The sequence below is a fragment of the Manacus vitellinus genome, unplaced genomic scaffold (genome assembly GCF_001715985.3).
Source record: "Manacus vitellinus isolate BGI_N305 unplaced genomic scaffold, ASM171598v3 scaffold_7_pilon, whole genome shotgun sequence".
NCBI classification, from domain to species: domain Eukaryota; kingdom Metazoa; phylum Chordata; class Aves; order Passeriformes; family Pipridae; genus Manacus; species Manacus vitellinus.
In genome coordinates, this window is record NW_021940813.1 from 22428110 (window position 1) to 22447919 (window position 19810).

The window sequence follows — 19810 nt, forward strand, 5'->3', positions numbered from 1 at the left end:
AAATTGCTGGTGCCTGGGCTTCTCTAAGTGTTAGGAATATGTTCTGTACTATACCACAGCACTGGTGGCTGTGTATGTGTTAATGATCAGGTACATGATTGGTTAATTCATCTTACTGCAGAAATACTGAATGAACTGACACAATAACTTTTTCCCCCAATAGTGTGCTGGAGAAGAGAATTGGGTGGACAGTCGGACTATTTATGTTGGGCATCGTGAACCACCTCCAGGCACTGAAGCCTACATTCCACAGAGATTTCCAGATAACCGAATAGTCTCATCAAAGGTAGTAATATTTTCTTTCACTCACGTACATAAATGAGCTGAAGTTATTTTGTATGTGTTCATTTATCTCTTTCAAGATTTTGTCCTATACTTCCTGCATGTTTTTTCTTTCCACTGACCAGCAAAGGTAGAATGAAGGTATCTTATTCCTTCTACAGAGACTAATAGCCAAACTGCCTCCAATATGAATAGAAATAAAATGACTACATTGTTTACTGTAGTATATAATATAGTACAGTTTTGAGTAATGTGCTTTTCCACAAAGGAAAAGTAAGAAAGAATGTAAGAAAGCACTTTTCATTTGGGGCAATCCTGGAGTAAAGACTCCAAGTAAAGACTGCATCCTTTGTAATCCTAAGCAATACCTCAAATTACTAGAAATAGCTTCATTTGTGGAGCACTTAAATTCATCATGCTATCTCCAGCATAAATGTCATTCCCTTCAAAAGCTCATATTGACAAAACCCCATAGAAATAATAATTTTTGTTATACACATGCAAGTGTGAATTATTCTTAAAGGCTTGGTATTGTGATACATTTGTGCCCTTAAGAAACCTTTGAGTTGTTCCCCACTTCAACTAGTAAGCTTTAACTTCCATAAGTTTCAGCAGCTTTCTGTGAACAGTTGGGATATTGTTACTCTCCTGCTGGTTTGGTTTAGCCAAAAGTTTGGGTTTCAGTGGCATGAAAAAATGGACATTTGCAGCTGACAACTCAAGAAGTCCAAGTTATTAGTGTGTTTGGATTTTAATCTTTGTGAGCACACGCCTCCAACCAATTATGAAATAATGAATTCAAAAGAATAGCTGCTTTACTGAGAGAATTTCTTTTTGAACAGTGTGTCAAATCCACAGACACTTGAAGAACCTTAGTAGCATTGTGATCTCAAGGAACTGAGTGTTTACTCTCGTGGATCCAAACACTTGCCATCCATTAACATAATGGCAAAGCTGTAATGAACCCCACACTTTTCACAAGCGGTGTCATGTGAGATTTTGCATTTTAGTACCTTCTCTCTGTACTTCATTCAGAAACAGTATAATGACAAGCAGCATAGTATCTAAGCGTCTTTAATTAGATTGTTCAAAAGGTAATGCAGTGAATAATCCAGATGAAGTACAGTCAAACTGATACAGTAGTAAATCCTGTGCTCTACATGTTGATTTGTATTGGCTTTTGAATTATGGAAGAGTAAACACATTTTATGCAAATTTTGGTACTCCTGTGACAGTCTTCTTGTTTTTCATCTCATATGTTTCATCTGGGATTTATATAAATAAAGTCATTGAAGTTATGGCTGATACTTTTTGAAATAAAACCATCCTGCTCAACTCTACAAGGTGTTTTGACACTTTTTTGTGAATATTAAATTAGTGGAAGTTTCAAGTTACTGTTACAGAGTGAGATTTTTAAGTATGACTTAGACCTGGATTGAGTTGAGGAATCCCTGGCAGCAATTAGTAAATATGTATGACTTCAACTAGTTCAGAAAGGAGACTTCACTGTATTTTTATTTGGATATAAAGTATATTTAGTTGAATGTTTTTAATGTGAAACTCTAGTTGTGAGCTGTGTCTGTAAATATTTTTTCATAAACCACAGGTATTAGTGAAAATATATACATTTTATATATATATATATATACAATGTTTCTCAGTTTTTCTGTTTATTGATTAAATTTCTCTCACTTAAAAATAAAATATAGGTTGTCTTTGTGAAAGTAAATACAGTGATATTTCAGGAGGGAACAGAGTTCACAGAAATGTTTTATAATATTGAACAGTTCTTTAGACTGCTGAAAGCTGTTTTATTGACAGTTGCCTGTATATGAGAAGTTTCTGTGCTGTCCCTTTCAAGAAAACTCTTATTTACATGCACCATCCCAAACAGCCTGAATAAAGAGCACCACTGTGATTTGACTTGCATTCGTTCTGCTTCTGTAAGCTAACTAATTTTAACTTTTCCCCCTGTCCTTGTCCCTTAATTGCTTTGGGGGCATCTATTAGAATGCAGGAAACACAGACATAAGTGTCCTGAAAAATTATCAAATATACCACATAAAGGTGGCAAATCCATAATTGTCAGAATAGAATAAAGATACATGCAAGCAAACTGTGTACTGTTACTTGAGCCGTGAAGGATACTCACTTCATCTTTCATCGGGGAGACAGACTTTCAGCTGTGCTTTTATAGGTCTTAAGTGCTTATGTAAGAAGGTATATGATTGCTCTTCAAGGATGAGGAACTCCGGACTTTCAAGTACATGTTTTACCAATTTAAGACACATTGAATTTCTAAAAAGGGTAGTTTTAAAATCATGAGGAAACCTCATCAATTAGTCTGTCTGTGTGCTGCTGTACTAACAAATGTCATGTCATAATGCCCTGAAAAAGACAGCAGCTGGCAATAATATGAATCTTAAACTTTCCTAGTCTTGCCAAAGGTATACTTACTTCACTGTGCTTCAGCAGAGGCTTCCTGGTGTCAGCAAGATAGTTATTTTATTTGAGTACAGAGTGATATTTCTTGTATATTGCAAAGTCACAGTGGAACGTGATTAATACTCTGTCTACTTAATGACACATTCCTGGTCATGAAAATTTATAGAGACAGACCTGGGCAAGACATAAGTGTTCTATTGGTTTGATGTGTTAGTTCAATTATGATTTTAAGAGTGTATTGCAGAAGGGCTGTGTTGAAACAATAGAGGCAAAAAACTTATGTCTTTTGGATTGTGCAAGCAGTTCGTTTATGTTCTAGAGATAGTGACCTTTGTAATGTGGATCCTTATGTTGATCTGACTTTTAGCTACTTCAGCTGCCTAGGGTGTTAGCCTTTAAAGTGGTTGTTATGTGCCCTTGATTGAATTTATCACATGACAGTGATGCAGCATGGCAAAATGTCAGCTGGTAGAAAAACCTAATGTTTCAAATGAGAAGAAAGAAAGCAACTGAATTGGCAGGGAGGTGGCTTGCTTTTATTCTTTAACAAATTATACACATTTTGAAATTACGTTTTAAGAGAACTGCTAGGTCAAAAGGAAACCAAGTTAAACCATGTACCAGTTAGCAAAACTGGGTAGGAAACAACCTTGTTCCTTCTTCTGACACAGGATAACAGAAGGGTCTTATTTTTTTTAAAGACTGATAAATCATGAAATAACTTTTTAATACAAAACTTCCTTAAGGTCCAAGCTTTTTGTGCTGGGAGTACCCCAGTCAGTATGCTAAACAGAGTATCTGTACATGTGTAGTAGTACAGAGATGTGCCTGATCAGCTAAGAATTGCTAAAGATCCTTCTGTCACAGTACATTGTCACCAGCAGTAGATCCTTAGGGGAGTATGCAAGAAGAAGTACATATAGAGTGATACTTCCTCAGAATACTCTCTGTGACTTAGCCATTTGTGAGCCAAAAGGTATGATTTTGTTTTTAATAGTCTTTAATTCAATACCTTTTAAACCCATGTAAATTCTCAGAATACATGGTTCAGGTACAGTTAAACTGTAGAAATGTTTGCCAAAAGAAACTATGAACCTTCATTTTGTAACTTTGTGTTAATTTGAGTTCGTATTCGAAGTCTTTGAATCTGAAAATAACTTTTATCCCCTGTTTGATTCCGTTGATTTTCCACTATATTCCTTTCCAGGCAGAATAACCTTAACCTGTTCAATAATTGTTTGTGTGGAAGCTAGTTCATACCTTTGCTCAGAGTTGGTCTTACTTTTTCCCTCATCAGCTGTAGAGTTTTTGAGGCATGTGCAGATCATTCAATACACAACAAACTAGGGATTAATATAGTGGCATGATGATGTTTTTAGTTTGTTTTTAATTTGTTAATATTTTTCACCATCTGAATTATCTTATCCTGAAATTGATCTGATATCTTTATAGAACTGCTATGCCTCCAAGATCTCATTTTGTAGACAAAGTAGGGATTTGCATCTCCCATTCCACCTGAATCAATGAACTGAAGACTAACTGAATATGTAGATTTGTCTCTTGAACAGAGAGAAAAATTGTACCAAAAATAAAATCTTCTTTTGAGACAACAGTATGGAGTTCAGTAGAAACATGTTTAATTACAGCTGCTTATGGCTTTTGACAGACAACCTAAAGAATGAAGCACAAGAAAGAACCAAAAATTTCAGAAATGCCTGGATAGGAATAGCCTGTTGAATAAGAGGTCAGAGACTTCCCTGTGTGTCTGAGACAGCTGACAAACTTAGAAAACCCAGGAACTTCAGGCAGGAGATCTAATTGTTTTTTCCATACTACCCATAGAGAAAGCTGGGCTAGAGAGACATAGAAAGTCTTTTTTCTTTCAGTCTGGGAGTAATCAGTGCGTAGTATTTTCTGGTGGTGCTCCTGAAGAGAAATTTTTACAGCTACAGAACCCACTTGTGCCTAGGTCACCAACATAACTGGAGACAGCAGGTCCTCAACTCCCAAATGATGATATTGAGGAGTATTGGGATATGACTCTTCAATGAAATGCAAGGTTGAATCTACAGTGGATGCAGACCTGTTACTTGAAGAATTTGCCTAAAGAGATGTCACTGAAGTTAAATTATTATTTGAAATCACAAAATGCTCTCTTGTGCTGTAGCTTTATTTCCTGTTCTTCGTATAAAGAAGCAATAAGGTGAACTCAGATGGGGAAACAGTAGTATTATTAACTCCTGCTTTGAAACTCTGTATACTATATTCGTGGACCTGAAGTGATCCTGGTTTTGTTTCACAAATACTGCAGTGTTCTGTTGTCTGCCTGTTTCCTTGGGACTTCTCATCAAATACTGATCCATTGATTTCTATGATAGTGGCCTAAAACTAATTCTGCATTTTGAGTACTATACATTGCAAGAGAAACTTTAGCTACCTTCAGTGCTAATCTGATTAATTGTGAGTCATCTTAATTGCAGTGACTAATAGTTAAATAAAGTTAAATAATTCTGACATATTTCAGCAGATGCTGAAATATTCCTTTCTTTCAGCAGAAATTCATGCCCTTGTGCTGTACCTCTTCTGTGCAACACTCATTTATAGTGCCACTATAAACCCACAAAGACCGAGTGTGCTCTGATTTCTCATTTTGTTGCCACATTTAGAAGAAATGTTAATACTGAAGCTTAAGGAAATATTAAAATGCCTCCACCAGGATGAGCCACTTGGAACCCAGAAGAGACCTAGGCTGTCCTACACTTCTCCAAGGTGATGCTTCGTAACTGGGAAGATTTGTCTGACCTCTCTAGGGCCATGAGATAGCAGTTTCAAGATAAGGAGTTCAAACACAGCCCTGAGCAGTAACATCTAAAAGTCAAAAAAGCATCCTAAGCCCACAGTGAGAATAGGCCTTGTCATGTGAAGCTGATAAATAATTGTGTAGAATACTCTCTGTGGGCAGAGAGGGTGATTATACACCAATGTGTATAGGACAGGGACTGATGCAGGGAGTGTTGTGTGAACCTTCCAGTGTGAACATACTGCTCTGCTTTAAAAGCAGCTATAACACAGAATTCTCACCTTGAGCTCAGGTAATCCACTGACTCACAGCCACACTGGCTGAAGCAGGAGGTCAGATCCCATGCTGCAAGGGTTGAAGAGTCAGATGTGCCCAACTGTGCCAGAGAGTGCGTGGGGCAGAAGCCATTGTTGGCAGTCAAGCTTAAATACTTTTTAATCGATTGGACTCCCTAAGATGCCAGCTCAGGGATAACGATACCTGAGATGGGATGTGAGTCCATGGTTGTGCACTGCTCCTTCCAGGCACAATAATGCAATTTCTTTTTGTGGATAACTGCCAGTGCCTAGAGAGAGCAAGGAAGACCTCCTGTTTGCTTTTGATGATGGATCCCTGGATGGGATTTCCAGGGCAAAAGCTCTCTGCAACCTCCTTTGTGTTCCCAGGAGAAGCCATCTACCCTTCCCATGACTTGGTCCACAGTTATTAGCAATATTTTATACTCTGCTGGTACTATCCCTAACAGAGTCTTTAATTTAAGTTTTTTGTATCAGTATGGAGTCTGCATGTAGCAAGAGAGAAGCAGAAGGAAGCAAAACAAGCAGATCCAAACCTAACACCAGGGAGGACAGGTGTAATTTTTCCTCACTTCACATATAAGAAAGTGAAGTTTACTTACTCTCACACACTTTCTCTTCTGTTTTTCTAACATTCTCTGTGACTTCTGTCTTCAGTCAGTCATCTGTGCTGTAAGATTTGCTTTTGTTTTTTTAAAATTATAATTAGATAATTACAGATACTGAGGAGTGTCCTTGTCAGAGGAGTTCCTGGAATTAATAGCTTGTATTATAAGATTGAGAGTTGCTAAACAAGGATGACTAAAGATAGGCTTCTTTGTTTTAATAGAATTCCTTTTTTATTAGCAACAGTTTTTAAGAAACCCTATACCAAAATATGTATGCTTGTTCCTCAAATGTGTAGGCACCATTTGATCTAACTGCCCTGAACCAGTTTTATTTTTGCACTTTCTCTGAATGTACTGGTGGCTCTAATTCACTTGTAAAAGCCCTACATGTAGCAGAGCTTCCCCAGGGATCCCTGTGATGTGAACAACCTTGTGATTTGGAGAAAGAGGGGTCCCTCCCTCAGTGGGGTGATAAACATTGTGCAGATGACACGTATGTTAATACTGTCGTTAACAATATTGTTAATTGTCCTTCTACAGTCATTTCAAATTGCCATAAATATTGCAAAGTATTTTTCAAAATATTCCAATTTTATTGAGTAGCATATAAACACAGAAGTCTGAAGTTTTTTGCCTCAAGTGAAAGACTTGATACTGAGTTAATACATTAAAGAATTTAGATCAGTTCTTCTACAGACTTCCTATATGTTTATAAGCAAGTCACTTGAGTTAGACAAGCCATGCTCTCAGCTCGGATCTTATGATTTCAGATGATTATTGACTTCCTACACTTTCATACCCTTTGCTACAGTTTGATTTGCCAGTTCTGTGATAGAGTTAGACAAAGTGTGTTTCAAAAAAGTAATCATTTTATAAATAAAACTAATTTAAAGGAAATTGTCAAACTTTCGATCAGACCTTTTTCAACTATTCTGTTGAAGGGGGATGATTATATCTATGTAATATATTAAATGCTTATGTTGTTTTAATAGCATAATACTATGTAAGGTGGTATTATGTAGAGAGTGTTGTGTCCAGTACTTAAAAGAGGCCTGCAAGAAAGATGAAGAGGGACTTTCTACTAGGGCATTTAATGATAAAACAAGGGGGAATGGGCTTTAAACTGAAAGACAGTTGGTTTAGGTTGAATATTAGGAAGAAATTCTTTACTGTGAGTGTGGTGAGGCACTGGAAGAGGTGGCCCAGAGAGGCTGTGGATAATACATCTGTGGAAGCATTCAAGGCCAGATTGGCCGCGGCTTGGAGCAACCTGGTCTAGTGGAACGTGTGCCTGCCCATGGCAGGCAGGTTGGAACTAGATGGTCTTTTGAAGATCCCTTTCCACCCAAACCATTCTATGATAGACACACATGCCTGCAATCTAGTTTTTAAACTGCAGCTTTAAGAATGCAGTGTTTCTTGGTAACTGATGGATACTATAAAAATCCATATATTAAAAATACTGAAGTCACTATGGACACAAGTGAATGCAAAATTATTGTTCAACTTTTCTCTATACTTCCCTGAATTTACTGTCTTCAGGATGGATTCTGTTTTGCAGAAGGGATGAAAATCAGCTTAGGAAAATGTATGTAAACCAGGGTGAAGCAACATAGTAGATGTTTTTGTCATAATAGTTTTAAGGGTTTATATGAAATAGTCAAAAAGATTGAGGGGAAGTGAGTGAAATCAGAATGGGTTGGAAGAGAGGTGTTGACTATTTAAAACAAATAATGTGTAAGAAACTGAGGTGTTGACAGAACTCAGTAGTGCAGTATGGAGTGCTTTATCTTACTGCTCCAGCTTTTGATGTCAAGTGATTACTTAAGAAACTCTCCATTTACTTAAGGAAATACCTGCCTCTTAGGACAGAAAGAGAAGCTTGAAATATGAGCCAGAATTCTGGCATGTAGATATCAAATGAAAAGGTCAAAGTACAGTGTTTTAAAAAAATCAAGCCATTGTCAAGAACACTATTTTGTATCTTTGAATTCATGTGACTGGCTCTAATAAGGAGGTGTTGGAGCTGAAAGCAACATGGCATCAGTAGTTTGTGCATTGGTGAGATGAAACCAGGGACATAAGCTGGAATACTGTTAAGGTGTACATGAGTAGTTCAAGCATATGATTACAGAAGTACACCAGCACTGCAGGTGCTATGGCAATTATAGATGGGAAGAAACTCTACTTGAATGATGCTGATTTGACACCAGACAGACTGATTTTACAATTTCTTGCACGGTGCTTCAGATGCATCTGTTCGCACAATGTGTTCATCTCTTGGATGAATGTGGAACTGCTACTTCTTGCTGTTTGATGTATTAACTCCCGCATGCAAAAAAGCATATGTGTGCTGTGGCCTCTATTGTAGCAATTAAAGAAGATCAATGAAGCCTTCCCCAACTTAAAAGCTTATTCAAATAGTGTGTAACTGTTTGGATAACCTTATATCCTTCAAGTGAATTACAGTGAAAAAAGGCAGTTAAATATACATAGACTGCTTTTCAGATTTTACAAAGAATGAGACTAGTATCTGAAGATGAGAGATGGTGTTTACTCTGGGCACAGTAATCTGATGCATTTAATATCATCATTTTTAATGTCTTTCCTTTACAGATTTTTATTTTGTTCCTGCCTAACTAGGGTAGAGAAACTGCCTTGAATGCAATCATGACATAAATATTGTTCTGAGTAGCAGCCACTCTGTTGCTTCTCTGGGGAATGATTATGGTTGTTAAACATTAATTACCCATTTGTAGATACTGCTCTGAGCTACTGATGGCTGGGGCAGGGGTGAGTCTGCTAGACATCTTATTAGTGGTCTTTCTTTCTTGACTAAACTTCAAATATTCCTTTGAAGAAAAATGGGTGGAGTAAAGACATACTTTGTGTGTCTGAAACCCAATGTAATAAAGTGCTAAAAGTCTGGCAGGTTGTTTAAAAATAAAGTTTTAACAAGTCTTCCATGTTAAAGGAGCATTCATTCTAGGAATTGCTTCTCAGACCACAAAAATAATCTGTTCCCAGGTTATTCACTTTTATTCAGCTAAGAGAGTTGCTGACCAAAGGTGGAGCTGTGGGAAAGACCACAGCTTGACAGAGAAAGCAGTGAACTGAGGTTAGAATATGAGGAGGATCAGATACTAAGTTAGGTAAAGGTGAACTTTCAACCTTGTTATAGATTGTCGTTTTAGTTGGTTTACTTGACTTCTTCCATCACATTTTTTAAATATCTAGTCTGACAATAATATGCTGTTACCACACATTTAGTAAAATAACCCTTTAGGAGATTTAAAGAGGAAGCCACTGCATAAGAGATTATGGTTTTTTTTAATGAAGGTGATTTGGGGAGCTTGTATAAATCATCAAACTTTTAACAGTCAAAAAACCTCTTTACCATATAAAAAACACTACTTCTATCAAAAGAGCTAAACAGAAGAATGTTAACAAAAATTTTTTCACTGAAACCTCTATTTGTTTTTCTTTCTCAGCAGATGGAGATTCTTGAAAAATAAAGGGATAGAATTAGAAAACAAAGATAATTTACCTGATAAAGTTAATGATGAAAATATACAATTATTGTTGTAGAATAGAATCTGTATTTTCATCTATCACAACAGCAGTTTTGAATGACCAGGATTGTTATGCAAGGAATTATAATCAAGTCTAACTGGTTCTTCTTGAAAATTCCAAGATAAATAACCAGGTAGTGGGCAGTGCAAGCTGCATTCCTGTTGATGAAAAGTGTTCTGATTGCAAAACTAGAGCATTTGATTTTTCTAGGTGTTGCATGTCTGCCTGCCTGAGTTTTGGCTTACTCACATGTGACTTTACCACTTATCCAGGATAAGTGGTAACTTAAGGCATATTTAGAATAGATACTGATTTTTGGCACGTGATATAAAAAGAACATTTCATTCCTATGTCTTACACTTGTCCAGGCTTTAACTCCCAAGAAGTAAAAAGATTATTCTATATAGTAGGGCTTCATGTACTATTAAGGGATACTTCTCAAGGATCCTTTTTGTCTGCAGATGTAATAGAAGTACTTCCCTTCTGGAGTTCTGTCTGTCTTTGCCTTCAGGGCCAAATTCAAAAGATGTCTAGCTCATGGAATAATTTGGTTATCAGCAAGTATAAGTGCAATCTGCCATGAGGAGACAAGGCACATTTGTAGCAGAGCAAATAAATTAGGATAAGCTTCTTAACCCATCTCCTTTGAAATGAAAGTTTTATTGGAGTTGTCATTTTATTACGTGTCAAAGGATAATTTAGATAATAAGACTATGCAGTGTTAGTTTTCTCAAGCCATTTTTTAGACCTTTTCACACAGTTTTAGCAGACATTTTTACATGTGTTCCAATAAGCTATCAAGCTATCCTTGCAACAATTTTCTGGATCTACAGAGTGAGCTGTGTGAAAAGTGTAGGTGAACGTCTGCAGGGTAGGAGAAGGGGACTAGATTGTGTAAGATCCTTTCTTTCTCACTTTTATATGATTTTTTTTCCTTTGAAATTTTAGCATTTTTCTGTTTGCAGTTTTATATACTGTTTCTTATGTCATTTTACAAAACTTTTGATAATTGGTAAGATCAGTAGAGAAATATGCATTTACTCTTATTCACCACTATAGTTTTATCTTAAGGAGTATGTTTGTGCCCTAGCCAAGGAACAGAAGAGGGGCTGACAACTTTTATTTGGTTGTCTTGCTGTGACTGTGTAGTTAACTCTCAGACTGCTACCTATCTCCTCAAGTCATGCAGACAACATATGAGTGAATTAAAAGTGCTCTTTGAAGTGACTAAGATGCTTTTAAAATCAATTGATGGCTTTAAATAATCTGTTCCATAACTAAATCCCCAAATGGGCATTGTTGCTAGTTAGAAATTATTACAGTCCCTAGTAGAAAGATTATCACAGTTCAGAAAATCGATATGATTCTGAGAATACATGATTGTCAATTTAAGATTCAATTTCAGTAAATTATTAAACTAACAAAAATACTTCTTTTTTTTAAATTTAATCCTGAAATGTGAATTATGAAGTTTTTGATTTTTTTTCCGTAGAATGTAAATAAAATTTTCTTACAAAGACTCATAATCTGTGCATTTGTTTTCAGTACACATTTTGGAACTTCGTACCAAAAAATTTGTTTGAGCAATTCAGAAGAATAGCTAACTTCTACTTTCTCATCATTTTCCTTGTTCAGGTAAGCTATCTCCATTTTTCAGTAAGTTCCTGGACTCTTTCTAAAAAAGAGAGGAGTTTAAAAAGGTTTAAAAATTATATGGTTTTGATGACTAAGAAGGTAAATGGTTGAGCCTGGACAGCCCTTTACACTGATGATGTGACAAAAAGAGTCTTATTTAATTTCCAGGTTGTAAATGTTAATCTAATATAATGAGAGTTTGATACCATCACTGGTTTGATGGGAAGACATGTCTTGATAAAATTTAAAAGAATGAGTGTCATTTTTATTTTGTACTAAACATCCAGATCAGTAAAACTAGTATTATAAATTATGTTGGTGATAAAGTTTTGTTAGTTTTGCAAAACATGATATTTTATAAAAATAATTCCTTGGCATCAGTTTTCCAATTGTAGTGTCATCAGGGTCTGTAGAGAAATCGAAATATAGATACTGGTATGATGTTTACTTAGGTGGGGTACATAAATACTTGTTTTTTAATTAGTACTATGAATAACTAGTGTGTTGCTTTCTAGGTGTCTTCATTCTGAACCTTTTGCAACCACTTAAATGTGCGAAACAGTAAAAATCTTACTAAATGAAACCTGTATTACTTTGCATACCAGATTCTGTAGAAAGAAAAGTAATGTGGATTCCCATGACAATTTAGATTTTGTCATTTGCACTCCCTCTCTGAATTGTACCTCTTTGTTTATGTTTGCAGAAGCCGCAGCTCAGTTTTCCAGGATTTACTTTTTGCATGCATAAGAACAGCTGTATTGTATAACATGTAAAGCCAGTGCTGTGCTAATTTCTAACGATGCTCCATAATTTTACCTCCAAAGCTACAGCTTTCCAGTCTAATACTTCCTTAAACTCTTGCAAACCAATATTTTTGTGAGACATTAACGTCTGAATGTTAACATGATCTAACTACAGTGTTGTATCTTTTTATACCATCTAACTTTTAATTTTTGTCGCTATAGTATATATTCTTAAAGTTGTATCGAAGTGCTGTTCTTCTTAATTCAAGTTCCTTGCTGCCTTGTAACAGAGTGGCAAAATGATTGCTTGAAAGATCTTACTTGAAAGATTGACTGCTTACATTCACAAAAATATAACCAGAAAATATTTGTTCCTTTTGTTGCAGTTAATTATTGATACACCTACTAGTCCAGTTACAAGTGGACTTCCACTTTTATTTGTCATCACTGTAACAGCTATTAAACAGGTGAGTAATTTAGTTAGCAAAAGTAAAATTAGAGGGAACAGTCAGGTCAGTTTGGATCTGTCTAGGCATTGCCCCCTCCCAGCCTCTTGCCCACCCCCAACCTGCTGGTCTGGTGCGGGGGAAAGTTTAAGAGAAAGCCTTCATCCTGTGCAGGCACTGTTCAGCAGTAGGCAAAACACTGGGGTGTAACCAACACTGGTTTACCCCCAAGTACAAAAAATAGCAGCATATGGGCTGCTGTGAAGATCCACTCTAGACAGACCCAAAACAGAGGATAATTTTGACTGTTCCTTAATAGATAACCAATTATCTTTGCAATCTTAATGCCAAATGCAGACTTCATGAGTTTTCAAAGAAGCTGTGGCAAGTTGTGATTCTGTTTCTTTACAGTGCTAACTATACATAATTGAGTATATTCTGTGGTTGAATTCAGCTCTTCTTGTTGAGCACAAGTTGTGATACATGCAAGAACTACTATTTTAGTGTGGCTTTTCAACTATTAAGATTTGAAATGGTTAATTTTAAAGTGTTACTGTTAGTAATGACCTACCAAAGCCCAGGTTATGACATGCTGTGCCACTACTACAGTTCTGTCTATCTCCTTGGGTCTTTCTCCCAGTGACTGGTGTAGATTTTGGGACCTGTTTGAGGAGCTGTTCCAACCCCTGGGAGTATAATACACTAAAGTTTAAAGTCTCTTATGAGTTCCCAGATTATCTCTGGGAGTATTTAAGGAAGTGATACTTTTGTTCTATGTTGAATTTTCAAATGTGCTCAAGTGAATTAGATGTAAAAATGTTACGGACTACAAGTGGTATTTTCCATCTCTTAACCACTGGTGACTTTGTCAGTCCCAATCTTTATCATATGGCATCACCTTTTCAATGGAAAGTTCCAGATTCCCTGTCCTTTATTTAGTTTGTCTGTTTGTATGAAACACAAATTCATAGGATAATTGAAAATAAAAATAGGTTTTACTGCACAGTCTTTTGAAAAATTCTTCCCAACTATATATACTGTATATAACGTTAAAAGTTTTGGCTTAATTGTATGACAGTTGGGAAGTATGACCACCTCTAGTCAGGTCATCTCTTTATCATCTTGCAGGATAAAGTCCCAGTCTTTCCAGATCTATTTTGTACACTTCTATCTACTTGGCAACTGCTTTTATAAGTACTTTGCACTTACTCAAGGGACAATAGAGCATGAGCAAGAGATGATCACTTAAATATCATAAAACTGTTCTGCACATTGGAAACATCCCTATTCATCAAAATGTCCTCATTAAAGTACATAATGTTGTTGACCAGTGGTAATTGTGAATGCTCTTTTTCATAGATGTCCAGCATGACTGTAGTACTGATATGTATCACAATTCCATTTGTTCTACTGAGAATATTTTTTCCTTATCTTGATCAAGGATAATTTTTAAGATTTTTCTTGCAAGCTAGAGCTATTCTGTGTCTTTGTAGCCAAATGTACACCACTGCATCATTCCATTTCACTCTTTTCTAGGGTTACGAAGATTGGCTGCGACATAAAGCTGACAATGCAATAAATCAATACCCTGTTCATTTCATTCAACATGGTAAACTGGTTAGAAAGCAAAGCCGAAAATTAAGAGTAAGTAACTATGATCTAACAGGTTTTGGGAGTCAGGCTTTACACACTTTACATGTAAAGTAAATTGTACAGAAATGTAGTGTGATGATATAGCATTTATTGTGTTTTATGGAGATTAGACCTACAATATACTAATTTTTAATTTAATGCCTTTGAATAAAGTATTTTTATAAATTAGTTAAGTTTCTGCTTTCTTTGCCTAGTTAAACTCCTTTGATAAATGTTCCTATCGTTTTCTAGTTTTTAACTTGAAATTAATCTCATTATTTATCTTTACTCCATTTCTGTCATCTGCAATTATTATTGAATTATAGAATGGCTTGGGTTGGAAGGGACTTTAAAGATCATCCAGTTCCAATCCCTCTACCATGAGCAGGGACACCTTCCACTAAACCAGGTTGTTCGGAGCCTCATCCAAACTGATCTTGAACACTCCCAGGGATGAGGCATAATTACTATCATGCACATTAATAATTTATTAATTATGATTGTGACAGTCAATGCTATATATACAGATATATGCATACGTATATGCACAACACATTCTGAATGCTTTCTTCATTACCCAGCAAACCACAGTCTCTTCATTGACCTTCTGAATGTTGCTACATTCCCTTCTTGAGATTTTGAGGGTTATTTTCAGAAATTAATTTTTGCTGTCTTTTTTTTCCCCCTTTTCATGAGCAGATTAACTTTTTATCATCATTTTCTTTAGAACTCAGAAAATTTGATAGATATGTGCTTGAAATTTTCTTATTTTTAATATGTTTATTTGCGGTATCTTTTTCTGCTCTGCTGTGTTTGGGCATAAAGGCATCAACAGTGTTCACAGCCTCTCTGCTGTGACCTTCTCTTTGAGTGTAATAGCTTCTGTCTAGGGCTTCTCAGATTAAGATGTCACATGCTGGGATTTAGTGTGTGTAACTAACCCATTAAATATTCCAAACAAAAAAAATACTGCATAACTGAGGTTTGAATTCAATTAGTTAATCTGTTGCCTATGTTTTCTTAATTTCTCCCCTATTCCTTGCTTTTCAGAGACTGTGTATTGAGCAAGTAAATGATAGGAGAGACAGATATAGGAAATATTTGCTTGGAAAGGGATATCTGTATATATGGGTAAATATGGGTAAAATTCTCTGATCTGTATAACATGAGAAAACAAACTAGATTGTATAAAGGTAGACCTTTCTGCACCTAAAGCCTTTTGATATTCTATTAAAGAGAGGAAAAAGATTTGCTAAAAGAGGAGGTTTCTTTTTCACAGCAACAGAGAACGGTTGAGGTTGGCAGGTGTCTCTGGAGGTTGTCTGATCAAACACCCCAGCTCAAGCAGGGCCACCAAGAGCTGTTTGCTCAGGACCATGTACTAGACAGGTTTTAAATATCTCCAAGGAACGAGACTCCAACACCTCCTTGGGCAGGCTATTCCAGTGCACAGTGAAAAAGAGATGGATTCCTCCCATGTTTCAGTTTGTGCCCATTGCCTCTGGTCCTGTGACTGGCACCACTGAAAAGAACCTGTCTCTGCTCTCTTTGCATCTTTAGCTGACATAGTGACAAATGTTGCTGGAACACCTTTTGTATTTTATTAAGAAGTTGCTATGTGCTAGTACTTTTATTTGTTTTGGGTTAAGGAAAAAGAGAATTTCATACCTGATAGTTGCAAGTATGCTTAATAGCTTGTGTTCTCCCCTGCCAGGTGTACAATCTGAGACTTTTCATCACTATTGGTTAAGAAAAGAAAAGAAAAGCCTTTTGCATATCTACAAATAGATAAATCTAATTTATTATCATAATTCTAAAATTTTATTTTAAGATGTTAATGTTGCTGATTTTTGTCAGGCTATTTTGCTTAACTAGAATTAACTGACTCCTGCCAGCTGCTGAGGGTATTGGAATTTAGCTTCATAAGCACATGACAAGAACAATGATTAAGCTGAGTCTTATTATGATGAATTATGACATAAAAGTATATTGAACAGATGTTGACCTACATGAAACATTGCAAGAATTACATATTTTTGATGGTATTTTTATTGAAACTCTGATGTTCTTAAGATATGGAGTATGTCTTTGCAACTTGTTAATTTGTTTATAATTATTTGTAAAAGGTAACCTCCAAAAATGTAGCAAATGCCTTTTTTCTCAAATGACTGATTTGCAGGAATATTTTGAATTTGTAGTTGGTTGGCTGTTCTGTGATACTTTAACATGCTGCAAAATACTGCCTATGTCTGCATGAATAAAAATTCATTTGCTCATCTGTAAACGCAAATAAAAACAGGATGGACAAATTCTAGTCACAAATTCTAAAAATGTACCCTGTGTTCATTGGCAGACTTGGAATTCTTAGCTTTTTCTATCTCACTGTAATATTTGGAACTAGATGCTTATCCTCAAGAACCAATGAGAGTAACTCATGTCTCCAGCTGGTTTTGAAACAGTGTTTTGTTGTATTCAGTCTTGAAGCAGGGATAATGTCTTCCATCTCTCAAACAATGTTGCAAAACTTAATAAGACAGTACTTGCAAAATGGTCAATCCTGAGAGGAGAGGTAGACTTCAGTCATTCCACAAGGTATAATTCTGTTTTTCAGAGATTTTTCTATAGTTCTTTGCTCTCTGGCAAAATCCTAGTGTAAATGAAAGTTAGTGAATTTTCAAAATATTTGTGTGAATCTAGGTTTTAGTTTTGAAATCTGAAATTTGGGCTGCTATATAAATGCATTTTATTTTCTTATGTTTTTTTCCTTAGGTTGGAGATATTGTAATGGTAAAAGAAGATGAAACATTCCCATGTGATTTAATATTTCTATCAAGCAGTAGAGGAGATGGAACATGTTTTGTTACAACAACTAGTTTGGATGGTGAATCCAGTCATAAAGTAATTAAATGTTCTACATTTTCTTGTTAAGGCAAAGTTTGCTTTTAGTTTTTTACACAGATCACAATATGATTTTGTGCTTATGTATGTGAGCAGATACACTAGTTTGCATAATCTGTATTTCTACCAGTTGATCTCATTTCTCTAAAAGTAACATTATTGTATGAAAAGTTTTAAAACATATTTATTTGTGATTTTGTCTGTGTCCAATCTGGGAATGCAGGGTTCAGAGATAGTGCACTAACTTTTTTGTACTTAAATGCTTTCACCATGACTTGATTTGTGAGTACACTGCAAGGTACTGGCACATAATCATAGAATCATTAAGGTTGGAAAAGACCATGTAAGATGATGCCCAAGTAGGAGCATTTAACGCTGCATCTTATTTGAACTATGAGCTCTTATGTAAAAGTGAGTAAATGTATTTCATGCCAATCTGAAGTACATGTGCAAATTACTGTCTTGTATATCTGTCCTTTTTTATTTATTTTACACCATTTTATTCGCTCCAGACTTACTATGCTGTTCAAGATACAAAGGCATTTCACAATGAACAAGAAATCGATGCACTACATGCTACCATTGAATGTGAACAACCTCAGCCTGACCTTTATAAGTAAGAAAATAATTTTTACCTGTTTCATTTAAGGTACCCTAGAAATAAATTATAAAAAATATCATAATGAAAAGATGCTGTCTGCATCTGTCAGGTTGGAGGGAACCCCAGAGTGAACTGGAAGTCAGGTTAGTCTTTCATCCATACTCCTTTTCTGGAGGTCATTCACCCTCAGGTGTGCCGACGGGTAGTGGTCTCCAGAGATCGCACAAAGCAATCCACTGGGGAGGGTGATGAAAATTTTAGAACATCAATTCCTTTTTAATCTGAAAATAGAAAAGAAATTAAGCTTTACTAATAGTTAATGTAGTTCTTGATGTTGGCACCCTTACTCAATCTGTATGTGAGAGAGCCCTATGCCACAGGCAGTTCTCAAGGAGCCTCCAGGGAAAGAGGGGGTGTTGTACAATGCGGAGAGGCTGCTTATGGCACCATCACTCATTCCTTTGCTTTCAGCATATTGCAAAGTATTGTAGTTTATGTGTGCCCAGTTAGGTGGATTTACAGATTATATTATCTAGTTTTAACTAAAGTAACACTCACAAAATGCTTAAGTGACTTAAAAAGATTCTTGTTAAGAAACTACAGAATGAAAATAATAACATTTGAGCACAAATGAATAACAAGAAAATGGCAAACACTTCTACTCCTGATATGAGAACTTTACCTTGTAATGTGGCTGATTAAGCTACTGTTAATTTAATCAAATTTGTCAAGAAGTTGGCCAGAAAAAATTTAAATAGTCAAGACTATTTGGAATACGGATTTACATCTACTGTTGTTAACCTCAGATCATGTGCTTTGAGATATTAGCTAATTATATTAACTAATTATAGCATGAAGCCATCATGATTAGCAGGACACTTAAAAACTAAACATGCAGAACATGAAGAAAAACTTCTGCAGTTGTTTAAAGTCATGCAATACTAAATATTTTACAAAAGTAGTGTACAAAATTTCGCTTGGTTTTTCTGCCACATTAAAAATAGCTGAAATAATACACAGAAAGCAATATGGTCACAAACAAAAATGTACTCTTTTGACAAATGTTGTTGGAAGATGCAGAGAAAACATTTCTTGTTTCTGAGGTGTGAAGGTACCTCTTTTCCCTGATCTCAGTGACCAAGAAACTGGTCTAAAAATCTGCATGGTAATAGATTCTTTAGAAAATCAAGTCCATCAAAGGCTTAGTCCTTATTTAAATACAAAGCAAATCATTGAAAGTTGAAGCTTGTGCTATCTTAGATGGTGGAATTTGTTCCAACAGCTGTTGACAAATGAATAATGAAAATGCTTGTTGGTAGAAAGCTTGAATCTCTGCTGATTTTTACTTGACACTTTCTCTCTCAACAAATCACAGCAGTGAATCTTTCTTTCCAAAGGCACATAGTATGATGTGTCATAACAGCCGTACATTGTCTTTAGATGTGGCCCTAATGTGTTGTATGATCTCTGAGCAGACAGGTTACCAATCCAGCGAACCTCAGAGGTTCCCTTTCAGGGTAACAGGTCCACCAGCTCACCACAGTTTTCCTCCACCAATCAAAACACTAATGTTGGTCTTAATCCCCTTTGATTTGAGAGACAGTGTAAATACAGTGTACTGAATCTGGCTAGAATGGCGTCAGTTTTCTTTGAATCAGTTTTTCTAAATAAAACAGTGTTAATAGCACACCAGAGTATTAGCTATTGCTGACAAATTCCTGCAGAGTGTCAAACTTTTTGTTCCTGGCTTTGCCTTTCCAGCAAATAGGCTGGGTGTGGGCAAGAGGCTGGGGATGGATGGCTGACCTCAGTTTACCAAAGGGATATTCTGTGGCAAGAAAACTGGGGTGG

General features: G+C 35.9%; 1 protein-coding gene across 1 annotated transcript in view; it reads left to right on the forward strand.

Annotated features, from left to right (window-relative positions):
- Window positions 1–19810, forward strand: part of ATP11A (ATPase phospholipid transporting 11A) — a 74892-nt gene that overhangs the window by 16888 nt on the left and 38194 nt on the right. The window contains exons 3-8 of the mRNA XM_029964765.1: window positions 164–286; window positions 11550–11639; window positions 12769–12849; window positions 14365–14472; window positions 17230–17358; window positions 17871–17974. Of these exons, the coding sequence (XP_029820625.1) occupies window positions 164–286; window positions 11550–11639; window positions 12769–12849; window positions 14365–14472; window positions 17230–17358; window positions 17871–17974 (635 nt within the window). The remainder of the gene's footprint in view (window positions 1–163; window positions 287–11549; window positions 11640–12768; window positions 12850–14364; window positions 14473–17229; window positions 17359–17870; window positions 17975–19810) is intronic.